This window comes from Acipenser ruthenus, chromosome 10, assembly GCF_902713425.1.
Source record: "Acipenser ruthenus chromosome 10, fAciRut3.2 maternal haplotype, whole genome shotgun sequence".
Classification (NCBI taxonomy): Eukaryota; Metazoa; Chordata; class Actinopteri; order Acipenseriformes; family Acipenseridae; genus Acipenser; species Acipenser ruthenus.
In genome coordinates, this window is record NC_081198.1 from 45232735 (window position 1) to 45254282 (window position 21548).

Sequence of the window (21548 nt, forward strand, 5' to 3'; positions counted from 1 at the left end):
GTCTGATGCTCAGATATATTTGACCATGCATTTTTATTAGTAAAACCAGCAAACTGTGACTAATCAAACATACTATAGAAACCATTGTATACATTGATTTTCTAGGCATTTTTGCAGGGCCCTTAAAAGGGGAACACGACTAATACACCAGTGCAACGTATACACCTGTGTGTCTAATATTAAACTACTGTACCAGTGCCACAATGGGATTACTACAGCCAAGGTTATGGCTCACACAAACTTAACTGTCAACAACCCAATTTATTTTTTCAGGAACTACGGCATTCTGGTCATGTTGCTAGGTAGAAACACAAAACCACTGTTCTAATAATAATAATAATAATAATAATAATAATACTAATAATAATAATTATTATTATTATTATTATTATTTATTTATTTATTTATTTATTTATTTATTTATTTATTTATTTCTTAGCAGACGCCCTTACCCAGGGCGACTTACAGTCGTAAACAAAAAATACATTTCAAGAATCACAGCACAAGTATTAATACAATTAAGAGCAAGATAAAATACAATGACTTCAGTTCTAGTACAAGTATATGACAAAATACGATTCAATATCGGAGCAGATAACAGTGTCAGTGATAGTTACATCAGGTTACGATTAATTAAAAGTTTTAATTTCTGACTCTCAATACCCTTAGTCATTTTGAATATTAAATGCAAGGTTTCAGACTCTTGACTGACCTCCTCTCGAAAACGTCACAGCTATACTGCTTAACTATTAACACAATAGCTGTCAGTTTTTATTAATTTCCTTATTTCCACCCTCCCGAGCCTTTGATTTGTCAACATTCAGACTGAACCCACCCCTGGGAGCCATAGCAAACAGCTACTGGTTAGTAAGCCGAGTAGTAAACTTCAAGTCTTCCGTTCGTTATAACTGCAGCGCTATAATAATGCAGGTGGCTTTGAGACTGGATGAAGTAGGAAGAAAATGCTACTCAGCAGGTTTGAAATTGCACGCCGTTGAATTTGCCGAAATACATGTTAATTGCAATGCTGAAAAAAACAGCATGTGACTGGAGATGAAACAAAGAAAACTTAAAATGGTGAAAGAAAAACGAGCTGACAGATGAGGAAAGTGTTTATGGCCCGATGTAGGAAACATTTAGTTTGAATGGAGTACTTTGAATGATTTGTTTTACATGTCAGTGCAATGCAGTGGTACACTTGTAAAGTATGTGTATGGTTATGGTTCTGATTATCAAAACAAATGAATGTATTTGTACACAATTGTATAAATGTTCAGTAAAGCAAAGATGATACAGTATGTTCTTGAACTTGTATGGGTACTTGGTAAGCTAAAATAAAATACTGGTAGGTTAATACAGATGTGATGTGGGCACTGTTAATTATTACTTTTTAAATGTTAGAAATTTTGAAAAACGTTTCTAGCAGTTTAACTAAAAACACTATAAGATTATTAATGGAATAAAATATTGTAAACAAGGGTTATTTTGAAACTAAACCTGTGTATCTTTATTTATCGGTGTTGCGCATGTAGGAAAAAAATCAAATTGTAAAAAAAAGTATTTTAAAACACAAAAAAGGTGTTTTCCTAAAATTGAAGTCTCAAAAAGGGGGAGCGACTTTTGACAGTGTGACCTATAAAACGATTTTTATGGTAAGAGCATTGACCGTCTAAGGTCATTTATTTGTTGCATATACACACATCCCTGCCAGAAAGTACAAATGGTAAAGAGAATAATTCCACTGATGAAACCAGCCCAACCAGTTAATGGAATTACAGCCAATTTAGGTAAAAACATAAATTACACAAAGTATGCAAACATCCAATAAGCCAATTCCAAACCAACTTCTATATGCATGAACGTTGTGGTGGCTATTTGCTATTAGATTCATCTCAACTATACCCACACTGCACCATGTATTCAAAAGGACACAAAACAGAGGACGACTTTACTCAAATAGTAGGTTATTATTTTAGTATACGGCTCTGCAGGGAGAGATGATTAATACTTCACATTTATGTAGATAATATATAAGAGCTGAATTATAGAATATACTACATGCTGATGCGCTAGGGAGGCAATAAGCTGATCCCTGGAGCCAGCATTACACTTCAGCCATCAACACCAGACAGAAGGATATCTACATCATCATATAGAAGGAAGCGCAAATGGATGGAGACACAGATGGATCACATTAGTTTACTGTAAAGCTACGTCTTAGTTGGTGCTTATCTTGGCGGGAGCCGAGTTCAAATCAGCATGAAGTTTTAACATCTACTCTTGTGTAATGGAAATCAATCATCACACAAATACAGTAGATTTAGGTGTTACAATAACATAATATACAGCAGATTAATCATACCCATTTAGTGGGTCGACCACAATGCCCCTTGGATGGGACATTTCTCCTTCCAACAGGGTCTTCCTGGTTTGAGATGCCTTCTCCAATCTGGCAACACTGATGGTTTTTCTATGTCCGTCATTTGTCCAGTAGAGATTATTTCCAATCCAGTCCACTGAAATTCCCTCCACATTGTCAAGGTCTATACAAAAAAAATGCTGTTTTGATCCTCAAGCCACATGTAACTTATCAATATCTAATTTTTTATGCTCTTTCAAGTTTAATTTCGCTTTACATTTTTCCTAAAAATCCCTTTGTATTACTCATTTAATATATTTAGATGTTACTAATACTTTCATAAAATAATTTCAGTGTTTTGAAAGGTCTTTAAAAATGTATATTGGTAAAGGTTTCTAAAAACACCAGAAATACTTGATTAAAGATGCAAAAGACATGTGTTAGATTGCAAGGTGCTGATCATCAGAAAAGGGTTACCAATGCACTCACCATCTTTTAAGATTGTTTCTCGTCCAGTGCCATTGATTTTCTGTCTCCCGATTAAAAAGCTGGTGGTGTCAGCAAAGTATATGTAGTTTGCCTCAGCATGAAAATCGAGGGCCCGTGGATTCACAAGATTTTCTATCTGTATCATGTATTCATCAGCTGATTTAGTATTTAGATCCATTCCCCGGATAATGCCAGGTCGCCCCTTTCCATAAAAAAGGAACAGCTCAGTCTTGGGTTCTGCAGAAGCAAGATTACAAAAATAAACAAACCAGCACAAACTAATCTTCTTTACACTCTGTAGTGTCACCATCTAATTAATCCGCACAATTAGCATTTTTTATTCAACACACAAAATTAAACTCTTCTATAATCAAAATGTATCTAAGGCAAGTGGACTAGCTAATTATATTACCTTAATTAAAACAAGAATTCGTTCTGCTGATTAGGTTCTATCTAATTAATCATTCTTTTGTTGAAAATGGCCCATATTTCCAAGACGTGGCAGGTCAGGTGGAAGTGTTGTAGCCGGTGCAAAAAAGGCATTTATAATGCTGTAGACATTCAATTTTACAATTCATTAAGAGCTGGCTTAGATGTTGTTTGTATTGACTACAACATTCATTAAACCTGACAGTGAGGCACACTCTAGCGAACTTTACACAGAGAATCACAATAGAGCTCTGAATCTATTGTCTAGGTTGATACACATAGATGATTGCTTCTGCAGGAGCCCCCAAAGATAATACACATATATAAAGAAAAGCTTGGAGCTTCTGTGGCAAACACAGATAGGTCCAATATTTTGAGTCTCTCTTACTAGATCAATCAAGGTGAAGTGAAACATAGACTAGGAAGTCAGTTTACCGATTCGAGCAAATTCCACACTGGGGAGCCCATGTCTCTCACTAAGTTATTAGTTTAAAGAGGGTGTCTTGCTACAGGAGTTGACTGAAATCCCCAAACACCAAACAATTACAATATCAAGAGGCAGCAGGGCCATATTAAGTTCAAGGGAATAAGTCTAAGCCTGTCTTAAGGCTTCTCAGAAAAAAAGGGAAACATTTTTTGTATTATTATTATTATTATTGAAGAAGAATAACAGGTCAATGGTGCCAAAAGCCAAAGAACAACATCTTGGTACATTTAATGAAACAAAATGTGATCATTCGAAAACACTGGTGACTTCTTTTCAGTGTGCTTAATGTTGTTTATTGATTATTATGTATTAAATTTAACCCTTATGGGTGAAGATGGCAACATTGACATCAACTCTGTTCTGCTAATCTTTTGAAGCTTGTTTCTATTTCAGGACTCCTTAACCTTGATTACAAACCCATGCTCAATTAGGATGGTAAAGATAATGTGCATTGCATTCAAATTATTGTGTAGTTTTCACATATTGAATTGATTAAGGTTATTTATTTAGCAAGCTACATACTTTTTAGAATGTGATTATTTCTGCAAATACTTTTTCAATAAAATCCATCTGATACCCATTGTGTAGGTTATTCACAAGAATGTACAGTATGCAAGTTAAAATATCAAACTGTCAACTTACGGAAATACATTAAATATAAACATACTATACATACATACCTGCATATGTGTCAAGTACATTCATACATACTTAGCAAAATACAAAATGTACTTTAATTCTATAAAAAAAAATAGTACTGTATAATAACTAACCATGTCTGATTGGACTGGAGAATGTATTACATTTGAAAGGGACAACATCTGATGTATGGTTATGGTTCAATCCTTGCATAAAAATACAACAAAAATGTTAATGTCAGGGATGTCACCCTTGTCTTAAGCACAGTTAACAAAAATATAACCTTATACTGTCTTAAAATAAACTACAGAATGAATGTGCCACCAGGGACATAAGAATAAAATCAACCCACTTTTGCATGATTTTCCATCGTTTCCAAGGATGAAACCAGGCCGACAGCGACAGGTTCTCGATTTGTAGCTGCCACTAAGCAGGCAGATGTGTGAACACCCTCCTGATATCCCATATGGATCTGCTTCACATGCATGACTTCTGACTGAAAAAAGGCAAATGACAAACAATGTTTGCGAATTTATTAGCATACAACTATTCAAAATAATTCCACAGAACAGTCACAGGCAGGCAGATATAATTAACATAACTTTTTTCTTTGCAGTTTATAAAAGCTCCTTTTATGAACTTCTTCCAGTTTTACCTCAGAATTTATGCCTGATCATTTTAAATGATGCATGAACTTGGGTTATATACTGGTAAGATTTTTCTACGGGATTACTTAATTTAATGCATTACATGGCACTAAGTTTGATTCGCACACCAGGAATAACAGAATATTGTAAAAAGCTAAAGAAAAATAAGTCTTTCAATTATCAATACATGCCAGACCACTGATGAACATCCAAGAATAAATGGGAAATAAGATATTCTATTCAGCCCCACAAAAAAGATAAGGTATGATATGCTAACTGTGTGGTCCAGTGGTTAAAGAAAAGGGCTTATAACCAGGAGGTCATTGGTTCAAATTCAACCTCAGCCACTGACTCATTGTGTGACGCTGAGCAAGTCACTTAACCTCCTTGTGCTCCGTCTTTTGGGTGAGACGCAGTTGTAAGTGACTCTGCAGCTGATGCATAGTTCACACACCCTAGTCTCTGTAAGTCACCTTGGATAAAGGTGTCTGCTAAATAAACAAATAATAATAAAACAAATAATAACACATTATACAGAGGTTGAACAAGACACGAGGGAACCATTCCTTACAGATCACAGTACCATCTCAGTGATTACCACCAAAATGTGTTCAGGGATGTTGACGGTGGGCAATTGCAAGGAAATCTGATTTCTTGCACAACATGACTAAACTAACTTTCAGCAAGGAGATGCAGCATATATACACTTCAATGATGAAGGGACTGTCAAATAGGCAAGGATAGCCGTTGTTTCTATTTTTCCAACCCCTGTAGTTCTACATGCAAGTGAAAAAAAGTGCTGGTTTACCTGTTGGCTGAATTAGTTTGTGATAGACATGAATGGACCTTGCATTTTCCATAGTGGTTAAATTCTGGAGAACCGTGCTGTTAAATCTGTTTATCTTTAGGATGTCAACCTTACTGCCTCTAATGATATCGCAACTGCTTGCATATAAGTAATCTTCAAAGACTGTCAATCCATATAGACATTTCACCTGAAATAAACAAGAATTAGGCTATATTAGTAGTTGCAGGGCATTTTATAAACAATCACAGATAAGACATACAAAACATATTTGTAAATTCTTAAGTGCAATATTAAATAAATAATAATAATAATAATAATAATAATAATAATAATAATAATAATAATAATAATAATAATAAACACCCAACTGTGCATAATAAGGCTGTAATTCTATTGAGAGTTTCTGTAACATATAAATCAAAAGAGCACAAGCTTGAATGATTTATGAATGTCACCAGAAACCTAAGATAGAATTACAGCGTTATATGTACAGCTGTGGTGTATATCCTGTGTTATAATACATGGTGATATAACAGAGAGATAACAGATACATCAGAGGGTATGTGGCAGAGCTGAGACCTGCCCCTGGTAATAAGGTATATTTGGTGGGGTTTCCAAATAAAAAGTATTTTTGTTTGATTAGATATGGCAGGGCTGGGAGGTTAGACTCCCCTCCCTGTCTAATTGAAATGCCATGTGCAGCAGGTGGCCAGGTGTCAATTGAATAATTGATAATCAATTAACCGTGGTCACCTGCCTTTAAAAAGGGGCTACAAAGTCAGCCCTTTACTCTTATTTTGTCTTCTTTTGGTGCTTTTGACCAGCCTGGAGGTGAAGAAGAAGAACCCTCACCACCGTGTGTGAACCGAGATCCAAGTGCTCAGGATAGGGATTAGTTTAGGGGATTATAATCCCACCCCAGTTTATTTAGTGTGTTAGGGGGAAGGTTCCTGAAGCAGGACCTCCCTTTTAGTGGGAGCAGCGCTGAAACCACTTAATGGCAAACTTTTGTTTTTAGTGGTTTTACCCACTGTGTTTTGTTCTGACTATTTGATGTACATGTTTGTATATGTCCTCCCACGCTAGGGCTACTATTGCTAGTACTCTAGTGGCAGCCACCAATCACTGCAACTGCCTGTCTGTAAATAAAACCTGGGCACCTGAGCGACGTTTTCAACTTCAAACCGTCTGTGTATCTCTCATCGAATACCCATACACTAACAGAGTGCCTCTGTTACAACCATGTATAATAATAATAATAATAATAATAATAATAATATTGCTGTTTAACAATATTAATGTTAAACAGCAGCTTGAAAGGCCTTTGTGTAATATCATGATTTCCCCTTATTAGTGCAAGAACACCTGTGAATTCAACAATGGGTTCATTTTTAATATTTATTTAAATAGATCAGGCATCCCACACAAAATCTCTTGAGATACTCAATTCTCTCCCTGGAATAATGTAGCTATTTTTTCCAATACAATCCACTACTTTAGTGTTGTCCAATTACCTATTGCACCTGCTTCTTTGCAAATTACAAACTAATTGCACACAGAGTATTAGGGCCCTGCAAAGGCAAGCACATTTCTGAGAGGAATAAATCAACTTTAAAAGTACATTATAAAACTAGTAACAAAACTAGTACAGCACATTCAATTCTCAAGTTGTCTTGCTAGTTTTATATTCATCAACGCATTTTATTCCTCAGTAAACTTGCCTTTGCACTTGAAAACACCCGATACACACCAACTACCAGTATCTTCTGATGCACCTACTTTTGTCTTCTCACTTTACCCGTAAGTACACAGTACAGAACTTACTGCAGGGATGTAACTGTACTATGTGCAACACTACTCTAACAAACATTTGAAGATTAATGATGACAAATTATATGACAATTTATATAATTAAAAAAAAGACATTTGAAAACAAACCACGACACTATCACTCTTGCTACAAAAAGCATAGTAAAACAAAGAAGAAATAATACATAAAAAATGAAGACGTTGTTCAAAGTCGTCACCATATTTCTTTTTACTGATATGAAATTCCAAAGGTGCCTGTCCAAGTCTTTTCATGTATCTGGTGAAGTTCTCTAGATTCTCCCACTGAATGCATATATTTCTTTGCTAGGTTTATATCTGCAAGTGTTTTTTTTTTTTTTTCCTTGTAAGTTCATTTTCTTGCTCTTTTAAAAAAGTATCCTTATATTCTTCTGTTATTGATCTGAGCCTCATTGTTTCCCAGTTCTCATCATTGTTTGTGTCTATGTCTTTATTTTGAATGTATTATTTCTTCTCCGTTATATTGTGCTTATTGTAGGAGCAGTTTATTTTTAAATGAAGCTGCCAACCAGGAAGCGTCATGACGTAGGAAAATATGTATCATAGGAATACCGAAGGAAGGTTCAAATTTTCAATAGTACCAATTTACATAATTTACTGGTGATGTCACCATAGCTACTTGTTTATTTTACATCAATAGTCCCTTGCACAGTTTGCATTTAACTTTTTTTTTGGTTGTCTGGGCATTTAACAAAAAAAAATCTCAAACAGCAGCAGGGTTTCGAGACATCTCTTTCAATACAGCTTACACTATACAACGCTTTGCTGTCGAGATGGTGAATGAAGAAATTAAAGGTTTGTCTCTGGATAACACAAGCTGTAGGGGGGAGGGGCGGACGGTGCTTGGTTAGTGGACAGTGCTCGGTTAGCAGACGATTAGCGTATATTTCAAACATATTCTACCATAGTACTTCTCTTACACTGTCTTGTACACTAGGTATTCAGTACATATTTTACTGAAGCAATACAACCGCTATAGGTACCATCCAGGGCTTCGGATACTATACCCTGCTCAATACACAGCAGCGGCGCCATATAGAGTTGCTATGTATAACATTTGGTAGTGGATTTTAATACAACAACTTTTGTTTACGTAACATGCATTATACAAATCCAAAGATCCAATTTTTGCATGGGAGTGACATTTAATGTGTGATTTATAGTATTCATTGTCAAGCGGATACTGTCAACAGAGAGAAACAAAAAAAAAAAAACAGTGCGTGAATGCCACTTGATGAACCTTCGAAGGTTTAAAACTTCCTTTGAATTCCTGGCTAGCGAACAAACCTTCGACCCTTTGAACACAGCCCTAGAAAGCAGTACAACTGGGGATGGGGAGTCTGTTTCTGGATAACCTCACTCAGACTACTTACTCACTAAATATCTTGGTATCCTCGAATAGATAATTGTTTCCTCTTTAAAAATATGCAAAGGATTTTAATGAGCATGTTCAGTGGTACTTTAAATATGATTTATTTACAAACAATGTTGAATGACTGGGTGGAGCATCTGTTCTCTTTTTTACCCCCAAAAACTATTTTACTGGCCAAGACTGGTACAATATTCAATGTTAGATACATCCCTCCCCCAACCATATGGTTTAGTGCTGATGAGGAGCAGCCTTGGAATGCACTGGTTGTTCAGGTGCCTGGGGCTAGGATAAGTGGAAGGACAACAAACCTAAAAAAGATACTGAGGAACAGTTTCTTAATTAACTAAATACAGATTGCATATGCCTAGCAGTCCTTTGAGCTTACACATTTATTTACAAAAAAAGACCTCCTAACTATGTGAGGGAAGGGGATTGAATCATTTTAAAAGAATTAGAGAAGGCCATAGTGCCAACACTTTTGTTATTTAGCAACAAGTCCCTTGTGGGCTTTGTCAACAAGTTGATTTTCACGCTTCTATTAGTCTTCAAGACCACACACATTTTGTGTAACTGCAGATTAACTGTAGTATATTTATACATACAGAGAATTCAAAAACTGCAAACAGCTCTATAACCAGTCAGGATCCAACAAAAGGTGGAAACCATCAATCACTAGAAATACTTAATGAATAAGAAAAATACAGTTGTCCCGCATTATACCGCCCCCATTTATAACGCCACCCTCGCATACCATCAGCTATTCTCTTTGAACAAATGTCACCAATATAAAAACAGTGCTATTTTTACCCGTTATATTGGCACCCCGCTGTACGGCATCTGCCAACTTCCCACACCAAGCAAACGTAAATATAAGCATTGTAGTTTCCCTCATTGTAGCGCCAGCGAAATAATCATGGCCAATTAAAACAACAAAGTAATGCAGTTAACCTTTGACTTGCTTGACTCAGTCATGAACAAAGAAGACTATGCGGTGATCTAATTCAAGCATTCAAAATTCTAAAATGTATTGATAATGTCGACCCAGGGGACTTTTTCGACCTGAAAAAAGAAACAAGGACCAGGGGTCACACATGGAGATTAGATAAAGGGGCATTCAGAAAAGAAAATAGGAGGCACTCTTTTACACAGAGAATTGTGAGGGTCTGGAACCAACTCCCCAATAATGTTGTTGAAGCTGACACTCTGGGATCCTTCAAGCTGCTTGATGAGATTCTGGGATCAATAAGTTACTAACAACGAGCAAGATGGGCCAAATGGCCTCCTCTCATTTGTAAACTTTCTTATGTTCTTATGCTTTCCTAATTTGTTGTTAACTGAACGTTCATACCAATGTCATCAACACTCCCAAAGCAAAACAGAAAGTACAAAATGGCGAGTCGACCCTACATTTAACACCAGAGCAAAATAAAAAAACCTGCATGTATACATCTGAAAATAAGAAAGTAAGACATCGCAAATGTTTTCTCGCCTAAGCGAGGCATATACTGTTAATCGAAGGACAATTAGAGACATTGTAATGGATAAAAACAAATGGCTTACCTTGATGGAAAGAGCTGATTTGTTTAACCTGAAAAAGGCTTGACCCAGTCTAAAATAAGTGACTTTTAAAAACCACAGTAAAAAAAAAAAGTATAGTAAGAGGTTTGTTTACATGCAAGTTTTGCACAAATGAAAGCTGTCTTAAACTAAAGCATCAGTTTTGTAAACAGCAGATTCAACGTTTTTTTTTTTTTTAAACTGCTTAAAAAAGAATGCTGTTGAGCTTAAATTGCTTTGTGAAATAGATAGACGGCACCGTTCAATGGGGGATAGTATTCAGCAGGCTTACACAGTCGTGCCATGAACGTTCAAATGACTAGTACAGTAAAAAAAAAAAATTAAAAAAATGGTACGCTTTGTTTTTATGGAATTGTTGTTTGGGTGATTTGACACTAAATGAGTGTTTTTTTTTTTTTTAAGTATAAACTGTTCCTCAAAAGTAACCATGTATGTTCCATACAGATGGGAAAAGATGATAAAATGTCACTAGTAGACCTACTGTTGTGTTAAGAACTAGTACTGTAGTTTTAAAAAAGATTAATGTTTTATTAAAATGGCCTGGAGATACTGTAATTGTATAACTAACAAAACATTTGAATTTATTGCAAACATAGAAGATTGTGTGTATGTGTTTTTTTGGGGTTTTTTTTACCCTGACTATAACGCCACCCTCGCTTATTGCCCGTTTTTGCCCATGGCCGTTACCAGGCGGTATAAAGAGGGTTGACTGTAATTGATACTGAAAATTCACATGAAATGATATTGCAAAAGTCTACCAGAAGCCATAATAGTTGTAAAGTATTTCATGTTATGCAGAGAAAAATGTCTTACCAAGTCATTCCGCATTGTGGATCATATGTAATGTACCACAACACTTATTTTACATATTTTTAAAGAGGAGCAATACCAAGATGTTTGGTGAGCATCCATGAAAAAGGAAAACATTTTGGGGTACTATTATTCTTGTGAGATGAATTGCTCATTAAAATCGATTGCACATTTTTAGTGGAGGCAGTTATCTATTCAGAGATACCAAGGTATTTAGTAAGAAAGGGGTCTGAGTGCGGAAAAATGGGCAATACATTTCTCACACCTAGGCTGGGACCAAATCAAAACTTTGACAACCCGCTAATCGCACTTAACAAAACTGTATTTAATAGCGTTTTTTTTTTTTTGTAAGTATCTTATTTCTTCTACTCATAAAAAGAAAACGCTATTAAATACAGTTTTGTTAAGTGCGATTAGCGGGTTGTCAAAGTTTTTGATTTGGTCCCAGCCCTAGTCTTGTTGTAAATAATGTGTTTTTTTTTTCATACTTTGTATATAGAATACTTGACATTAAGCACATCTAATAAATAACTCAGATACTCACATTCTCCCCTTGAATAATTGTGTGCCTGTTTTTGCCATCATAATCCACCACTCCAATGTAGTCCAGATAAACATCTGCCCAATACACCAACTTTTTCACTAAATCCAAGGCGATTGCAGTAGGCTGTTCAGTCTTAGAATCCACTATTCTTGTCCTATTTGTTCCATCCATGTTGCATCGCTCCACCTTGGCTGCATTTCCATAGTCAGTGAAGAATAGCTTTCTAAAGAAAAACAAAAATTGCAAAATGAAGAATGAGAACAGAACCATGCGACTACCGCTTTGTAGAACATTTACGAAGCACCTGAATCAACACCACTACATTTCCAGTTGCCTGACATTTCAAATGCTTCTCACTCTTTAGTAAGCTTATTAATACAATCAAAAATAAGCTATGACCTCTAATTCTATTTTGCCTGTATACAAAGAGAGATGCTTGAAGTGCATAATTTTCCTTTCTGGTGCAATGTGGACACAACAGGAGTTGAAAATGTTACATTGATTTTTATGAACAAAAATGAAAAAGAAGCTTCATGTGGAATTAGTTAGCCCTGTAACTTTGAATGTTGATACACTGTAGCCTTTAAAAAGATTATAGATTTGCATGTGATAAATTCTTAGTTAAATACATGTTCTTACAGTTGAGTTTGTTTTGTCTGAATGTGCTGTTCTTGAACAGTAGTTGTATCTTACAGGCGATTTTGCAATGTTTTCTTAATATGCTTAAACTGATGTTTTCAACCCTGGTTTTCAAGTACTCCTAACAGTCTAGTTTTTTTCCCTCTTTTATACTGCAAGTTCATCTTCTGTTGATGGTCTAACATTACACTATCAGTTGATTTCCCCAAACCTTAAATGTCTGGTGTGGGTGTCAAACAAAGCCATGTCTTCTCTATGGGCATTAAAAATCAGATACAGTTCACACATCTGGCTTGGTTAAATCTCCCTTCCACTTGCTAATTTGGAAAAAAAAATAATCTTCAATGTCCTCCTCTTCTTGAATAAATGGGGATGGGATATCTCTGAAAACAAAATCTCAGAAAATCTATCCTGTTCATCTTCAGATTACAGTACAAGGAAACCAACAGAACAAAGCAACCAAACCCCCCACAATGTAACCAGGTAGCAGTGGTATTCAAGGAAGCTGTTAGTATGTGAGTATTCAATTAGGGTAAAAAAAAATAACAAAACATAACAGAAAGCTGATTCTAAGCATGTTTCATTATTTAGTTATTTATGTGTTTGTTGAGTGATTATATCAAACACAAGTTTCATTTAAAATGATATATGATAAAATAATATGTAAAACCAAACATTTAAATTAACTTAATTAGTATGTAAGCCTGTCAACAAGATAAATAAAAATGCCTTTTAGATGCCTTTCCAAGAGCTGTAAGGTCAATTGATTCAAAATGACCTTCACATGGCCACAGTTTCAAAGTCTTAACTTGTGCAAAAAAAAAAAAAAAACAGCAAGAAGAAAACACTGTAAGGTTCTCTTTAAAATACATGTCTCCTAGCACATATCAGGTTTCCACCACACACTTTTCAATTGCTTTTATTTTTGCTTCATTGCCCAAGGCTTAAACACCTTGTGCACCAGATCTGCTTCCGAATGCTAGAAACTTTAACAGCTGAACCCATGTTCCCCAATTAGACCCTCGTGCTTAAAAGATATTTCACAGAACTGCCAGTTCTAAAGTTTTTATAAAAAATCTATCTTGGAACGGTACAGTGTCTTGAGAAATCTTTTTTTATTTTTTTTCAGTTGCCATATATTCAGATATTTACAGACATAAACTATTCCTAGGTTTTTCAATGTACAGTCATGTTATGCACACAATGCATGGTACTGCTGCAAGAAGATTATTTTAACTTTCTTATCTTTAAAAATAATGCCAGTCATCGAGCAGAAATTTTGCAGTAAACTTTAAAATCTGTACTGGTATTTACATATTTATTTGGCAGACGCCTTTGACATACCTTAGTTACTGTTTAATATCTATATGGTACATTGTTTATGTGACCACAGTGTTTTAATGTTTATTTAACTATATATATATATATATATTGTCCTAATGTGTCATTTTAATTCTTGTTGAGCAAGACTTATGTATTATCAAACTATATGGGACATCTGTACTGGGGTGGTAATTCATGTGCACTGTTGAAGTGGAGACCACTTAAACTGGATTGCAAAGATGATTTTATTTATTATTACTTATATACTGGTTATTTTGGGGATTATTATGATAGGGGGGTGCTTGTATACAGTATATAGTAAATTATGATGCAATCAGCTAAGAGTAGTGAGGTATTATGAAAACAATGCTGTAACCAGCACCTGCTTACCTGACTTCTGTACAGTTACAGACTCAGAGTCCTATAAAGAGCACTCCTGAGGAGCATTCAGGGTCTTTCATTTTATTTCTATTTTAAAATTCAATTCTTCTGTTATTGTCTGAACCTCATTGTTTCTGAGTTCTTGTTATGGTTTGGTATATTTTGATTTTGAATTTATTATTTCTTCTCCATTGTACTGTGCTTTTTGTAGTGAAAATGATAATGGCGGCAGTTTGTTTTTAAATGAAGCTGACGACCATGAGCGTCAAGGAGGCTTGGAGGTTCATAGTTCAATCCCAGCTTAACCCCTGACCCACTGTGTGTGACCCTGAGCAAGTCTCTTAACCTCCTTGTACTCCGTCCTTTGGATGAGACGTAAAACCGAGGTCCTACTGTAAGTGACTGCAGCAGCAGTTGTGATGCATAGTTCATTGGTTTTATACTGCTTCGCTCATGGACATAGCATTCTAACGACTGTTTAGTTAGTCAACAGCAGTTGCATCTGTCATTTTGAGACGTTTTCAAGAAGTTATACACTACCAAAAACAGCACATTTTTCCGGAGGGAGCATTTCATTGGCTATGGTGCTCCCCGCGGATTAGGGAGGCAAAACAAGCAGGAATTGTTTCTCCTTATCGCGCTACTTGCTGACATCCACTCTCAAGTTCCTGGGTGTAGAAGAGGCAGCTGGCTTGGTCAAGGTTCTGGAGGACGCCCACTGAACCTTCAGTCCTCAAGCAGGTCTTTCAAAGAGAAAATGCAATAGCAGGAATGCTACTGAACACACAATAAATAGGGAGCTTGTGAGTGATACAACAAAAGAGACAATGTTGAGAAAAATAGCAACTTAAGTTTAAACTATTTTATTTAAAAAAATAATGTATTTGTCAATTGTATGACAAAAAAAAAGTTATGCTGTGTTAAATAGTTAAATGTAGCATGTGTGTGTAAAATAATATAACATTTCAGTGCAATATATTTCCGATACAAGGCACACATGTCCTCCACAGAAATGTTACTTGATTATAAAAATACTGGTGTAAACCTGTAAAGCATACATTTATTGCCAACTTCCCAAAAAATATAAATGAATGTTATACAGTAGAACATCAAAGAATGATATCCCTATTTTCCATTTAATTACCTAATGTAATGACATATTAGACTAGCTAGCTTATTCCACAGATCAGCCACCCATAATTACTGAGTATAGCCTAAAAGAATTGACAGTGAAGTCTGAAAGAAGACACCAAGAACAAAGATGTTCTGGCAAACCAATGACATGTGTGAGTGTACCTAGCCTGGGATGTGCTGAAACCTTGTGTATGCTGATGCTTGCATTATAACACATTACAGTAAGAAGAACAGCCATCTTTGTGTGTCAAACTCATGAAAGGTGATCCCTGAATACAATCTCTTTTAGACTGATCAAATAGTGTATTTCATCTTTTATTGGAGTCAGAAGATAAATAAGTGTGATCTAACTAGGGCCTGGAGTTTTACTCTTGTCATAAAACGTAATTACTTTGCAGAGAAAGTATCAACTTGAATTAACTTGGGATGTCATAAAATCTGTGTCACATTTGCCACTGCTGTGAAAAGAAACTTGAATTGAAGGACATCATTTTTGTGACCCTATGGAAATGCTGCATTCTGCTTTGTTTGTTATTCCAACAGTGGTGCCCATGCAGTATACAGTATCAATTATTGCAATATTTAAAATGGTTTAATTTACTTCTGATTTAGATCTTTTAATAATCGATTGCTTGTATAATGTTATGCAAGACTCTGTGGGGTTTATAGATTTGTCAGATGTACTTCCATATACAATCCATTGTGTATCTGCCCGTCACATTTCCACCCTAACCATTTACCCGCCATGATCAAGCTCTTCAGCAATGCAAAATAGCTACAGGAAAGTGAAAGTGAGTTGTGCTTATAACTGCAATATATATATATATATATATATTATATTATATATATATATATATATATATATATATATATATATATATATATATATATACTGGTATATAAAATATTAAACACATGCATTTTGCTACTGTGTAAATTACCCAATACGAATACAAGCTGAATCTCAAAACAATTGTGTGAACATATAAATGGTATTTATTATTATTATTATTTAGCAGATGCCTTTATCCAAGGCGACTTACAGAGACTAGGGTGTGTGAACTATGCATCAGCTGCAGAGTCACTTACAACTACGTCTCACCCGAAAGATGGAGCACAAGGAGGTTAAGTGACTTGCTCAGGGTCACACAGTGAGTCAGTGGCTAAGGTGGAGATTTGAACCGGGGACCTCCTGGTTACAAGCCCTTTTCTTTAACCACTGGACCACACAGCCTCCTGATGTAGATGTGGCCTGTATAACTGAAAGTGATTAAAACAGGATTCATTTATCTGCCTTACATATTTGCCCTTACTCTGGTCTCACCACAGTCAGACTTCACAGTAAACTTCACACAACAGACTTCACAGTAAACACCACTGTGTTGCAACCCAGTCAAACACCTGTTTTCCATAATTACATTAAATTACTGTCACTTTAAATGTATATTTATTTGCATTCAATAATGAGCAAATCCAAACACAATGGATATATGTTGTAATAAAAAACCTGACCCCTACCTCCACCTATTTATGGTGCTGTCACAGGATGACACACACGTGGAAGGGCTGTCAGGCAGCAAGGTAGGGAGACTCGGAGACAGACGGCAGGTGAAAGTGCTACGGCACGTATTTATTAAACAAACACAACAAAATAAACAGTTTGAACAAAAACAGATCTCGCACACACTCTTAACCAAAGACAACCACTACACACAGGATCAGAGGTCTACCCTCTCCAGAATCCTAACACCAACTAAACCTGTGCTCTCAGTGCTCCCTTATATACACACCTATGCAGCAATTTACACCCACTTAAACACCCTCCACCACATTGTCACATGTTTTTAAAGTGCTAGTGAATTAACCCTTTAATTACCCACCACCACTACAAAACACACATATACACACACGCACTATAAACATAGGGCAGTACCCTCATTCTGCCACAGGTGCCTATATTATTTGTATACATTTTCACACTAAAATGAACAAAAGTACGTAATGCTATTGTAATAGGCCTACATGTTTTTGTCATTGATAAACAGAATTTGCTGTCATGTGTCGGTACCTGTAATATCATAATTCCTCATAAAAGGATAATTAGTCGACACTCCCTCAATGAAGTATGCAAATAGCTCATTATTATTAAGGTGACATATTGCATTAAATCATCTGAATCTCAGTTTTCTGAAAGTGTTTGTCATATTGTCCATTTGTTGGTGCCTCCAGTTTCATTTGGCAATACATGATTTATTCCCAGTTGCAGAGTGATTTTTTAACCACTATAATTAAAAGTTGTTGAAACTACATTTTCTAGCTCTAAAGATATGGTAATATCTGAGGTAAAGCGTGCTGATAGTATTAACAGAATTCAGACTGGGAGACAAGCAAAAACATTTCTACAGAAATGCTTAATTTGATATAATGAAAAAACAAAAAAACACATGGACTGTATACAATAAGAATAATTCCAGCTGTCAGTAAGACAATATATGCATTTTTTTTTGTTTGTTTTGCTTAAGGTTGTGCTTAATGCCAGTTTCTACAAATAAACCAGCCTCTTTTTTCACATCAATCTCCTTGGCACACTCCTCTCCAGTTTTATACACAGTAAAGTGTAAAAACATGCATTCCAGTATTTTGGAGAGTGATCCCTCTATACAGGAACAATACTAGATAAGCAATAAAGCAATGCTAAAATGTTTACATACAAACCGCAATATGTAAACCTCTTACACTTCAAAAATGTACGCTATAATTAAATGTAGTATTCAATATACGGTATTTGATTGAAATATATTTATTTCATGATCACCTTGAACTTTGAAAGATGAAAAAGAAAATTAATCTCATTTGGAGCAAAAATGTCTTCATTGTAATTCATTCTATTTTCATGCTAATTAATTGCACCTGCTTATATGTGGATCAGCATAATAATGTACTTTCCATTTGGATTGATTTAATTTGTTCGAACTAAAAATCTTCTAAGAACCTGATAACAGAAGGATACCCTGATGCTTTTTTTTTATTGTTCTGAACGACAAGTAATAAAGCAGATACATACAAATTTCATTTTAACTAGATACACAAAATAATGCATAACAATTCCTTATTTACTGTACTCGCTAGCAGTCTCTAAATTTCTAATGTGTCATTATCGACTTTTATCCCCCTGGGCAAATGCATTCTCCATAAGCAAAACATTCTTTCCATCCATATTTACAGGATGGATATCTCCGGTTTCTGGAGACGATTTCTCATTTCGCGGTATTGCCAGGTAATTCTGAAAACGCACAAAAAAGATTTGTTGGCTCATGCAAACTCAGCGAAACACGCATGTTGGACAGAGAAGCAAAAACGTGCTCCATGCCACGTTTTGTGGCACCAGTAATACCAGGCACTCGTAAACAAGCTGAATTAAAAATAGCAGTTTTCCTTGCATGACATGGCTATCGCCTCCGTCGATCACCTGACAGAAATGCTGTCATCTCTTGACCCTAAATCAGATATACAGTGTAACCCGGTTAATGTCCCCTCGGTTAATATCCCAACCTGCTTATTATCACATTTTTTTTTTTTTTTAAACCACTTGCCACTCACCATAGGTTTCTATGTTAAATTAACTATTTTAATATCACTAGGAACCCCGCTTATTATCCCCATTTGTGTCGTTTACCAAAGCTGCACAGATGAGGTGTACCATTTCAAATACATTATTTAACCAATTATACTATCCATAGATTAAGAAACATTGTGTAAACCCTATCAAAAGCGGTACTGGAAGGGCGTTACTTCAGAAGTCACGCCTTCAAAATGTCGGTTAAACTGACTTTGGCTACATAACTAGCCTGATGTACTGTACGTAGCTCGCTACAAGCAAACATGTCTACTCAAAAAAGAAAAGATCTGACAGACACTCAGAAACAGGAAATTACATGTCTCTGTTTAGGAACACCAAAGATTTCACATCAAAACATTGCAAAACAATTCGGAATTGATCGATCCACTGTTAGTAAACTCTACCGAAATCGGGAGCTGGCTTTGTTGTTCCTGATTTTATTAGAGTGTACACATAGCGTTGTTTGAGTTGTTAGCTACAGTAATTATGTTACGTTACAGCAATAAACTTGTGGTAAGTGTTTTAGTGGACTGGTTTCCCCCTGCACTGATATAATGTCAGCTAGCTAATTAATGTATGCAGCAATTGTTCACGTTTGTTTGAGCTATCTAGACAAATAATTAATTTCTGCTATTGTTTAATTAAACATCCTTTAGAAAAACCTATTTGATGTTACAGTACTGTAATATTAGTACAGTATTGCAATACAAGACATACAGATATGGATTATATTCAGTTATCTTTGTTTATATGTAGAACGGTTGAATATGGAGTGCTTAAATATCCCTTACTTTCTACTGCGTAGTGGCGCCACAGGATAACATGAGACCCTGTTTATATCCCAACCCGCATAATATCCCCAAATAACTCTGCACGGTAATGGGGATATTAAGCGGGTTACACTGTACTGAAGCAGATCAAAATGCACAGGACCAAATGAACTGCATTAATAAAACGTGTCCTTGCTCCTTCATTTACTGAGGGACTGCTAACAGACGTTGGAAAGAGCTACTACTCATTAGTTACTGACGAAAGTACAGACATCTCAACAATGAAGTTGTTTTGTGCTATGATTCGTTATTACAGCGAGTCACAATGTAAACTTGTGACTACATTTTACAAACATATTGATGTTGAAGTGGCAAATGCAGAATCTTTGACAAATGTTCTAATTAAAGAGCTGTATGCTGATGGATTAAAAATCGACCATTTAATTGTCATTAGTGTTGATGCTGCAAATGTGATGGTAGGACAACATTGTTCAGTGTCATCAAAGCTTAAAGAGATGTGCAGTCATTTAGTTGTTGGAAGGTGTATTTGTCATTCTCTCCATCTAGCAAAAGCATGCAGTGTGCTTCCAAGAAACCTGGAGTTTCTAGTTCGCGAATCTTACAACTGGTTTGCTCATAGCATCAAGAGGCAACATGAATACAGACAACTGTTTGATGTCCTGGGAAATGAAAAATGCATCAAACTGGTTCAACTGGCTAACACTAGGTGGCTCTCAAGACACGAGTCAATATGTTTAATTTTAGATCAATGGGATAAGCTTCACTTCATGCTGGCCAAAGATAAGGAAAGATGCTACACAGCTGATCAGCTTTATCAGATGTACAATGACAGATACTTTAAAATGTATATTTTTTCTGAAGGGAATACTAAAAGACGACCAGGGTAAATACATTCTTCCAATGTGATAATGTTGAGCAAGTTAGATTACTTGAAGATGTTACTGATCTTTACCAACCAAGGTTGTTGTGCCTGCTCAGCTTCAGCTTGTGAAAAGGAATGAACTGTTAAACTACAATTTCAAGGATTACATTATGCCAAAGCAGCCATCAATTTTGGCTACGATTTCACCTTGGAAAGTGGGCATGCTGAAAATAATACCGTAGCAAGGAATTCCTAGCAAGTCTCTGTAGTGAGATTAAAAAATGACTGCGAGACAATATTTCAACCCTCTAAAGGATAACAGTGTTGCATCCAAACATTGCCACCTCTCAGGTACAGCCTAGCATCACAGAGTTTGCAGTGGCATTTAAAGCAGTGTGCCTTGACATTGACAGAAGCCATAATGAGAATCAGACACAACTTGAGACAAATGAACATAAATGTTGTAGTGTTCAAGCCCTCCAGTGAAATGCCAAGGTGTTTTACATCACAGATCTACATAAGCAGCAGCACCCAGGATGAAGATGAAGAGCAGTTTAGTGTCATTGCTGATGTACTGCCATGCTGATTGCAAGGTAGGCTTTAATGTTTAAGTTGTACTGTCGCTTTAAAAACTGCCTGCATACATAAGTACTACTTCACACGTCATTTCATAATGGGGTGGGAGATATAGACCAGTGGCAAGTGTACATTCCTGTAACAGTATAAAATCAGGTTTCAGTATAAAAAAGCTTGGCTTTTTACGTGCTTATTCATTTTTTAATTTTGTGG

The 21548-nt window shown here is 35.8% G+C and overlaps 1 protein-coding gene across 8 annotated transcripts in view; it reads right to left on the reverse strand.

Annotated features, from left to right (window-relative positions):
* Positions 1 to 21548, reverse strand: part of LOC117408938 (low-density lipoprotein receptor-related protein 1B-like) — a 340463-nt gene that overhangs the window by 184247 nt on the left and 134668 nt on the right. For all 8 annotated transcript variants that reach the window (XM_034014443.3, XM_034014419.3, XM_059032361.1 and 5 more), the window contains exons 8-12: positions 12011 to 12233; positions 5859 to 6045; positions 4756 to 4899; positions 2849 to 3085; positions 2363 to 2543 (exon numbers count right to left, since the gene is read on the reverse strand). In XM_034014443.3, the coding sequence (XP_033870334.3) occupies positions 2363 to 2543; positions 2849 to 3085; positions 4756 to 4899; positions 5859 to 6045; positions 12011 to 12233 (972 nt within the window). The remainder of the gene's footprint in view (positions 1 to 2362; positions 2544 to 2848; positions 3086 to 4755; positions 4900 to 5858; positions 6046 to 12010; positions 12234 to 21548) is intronic.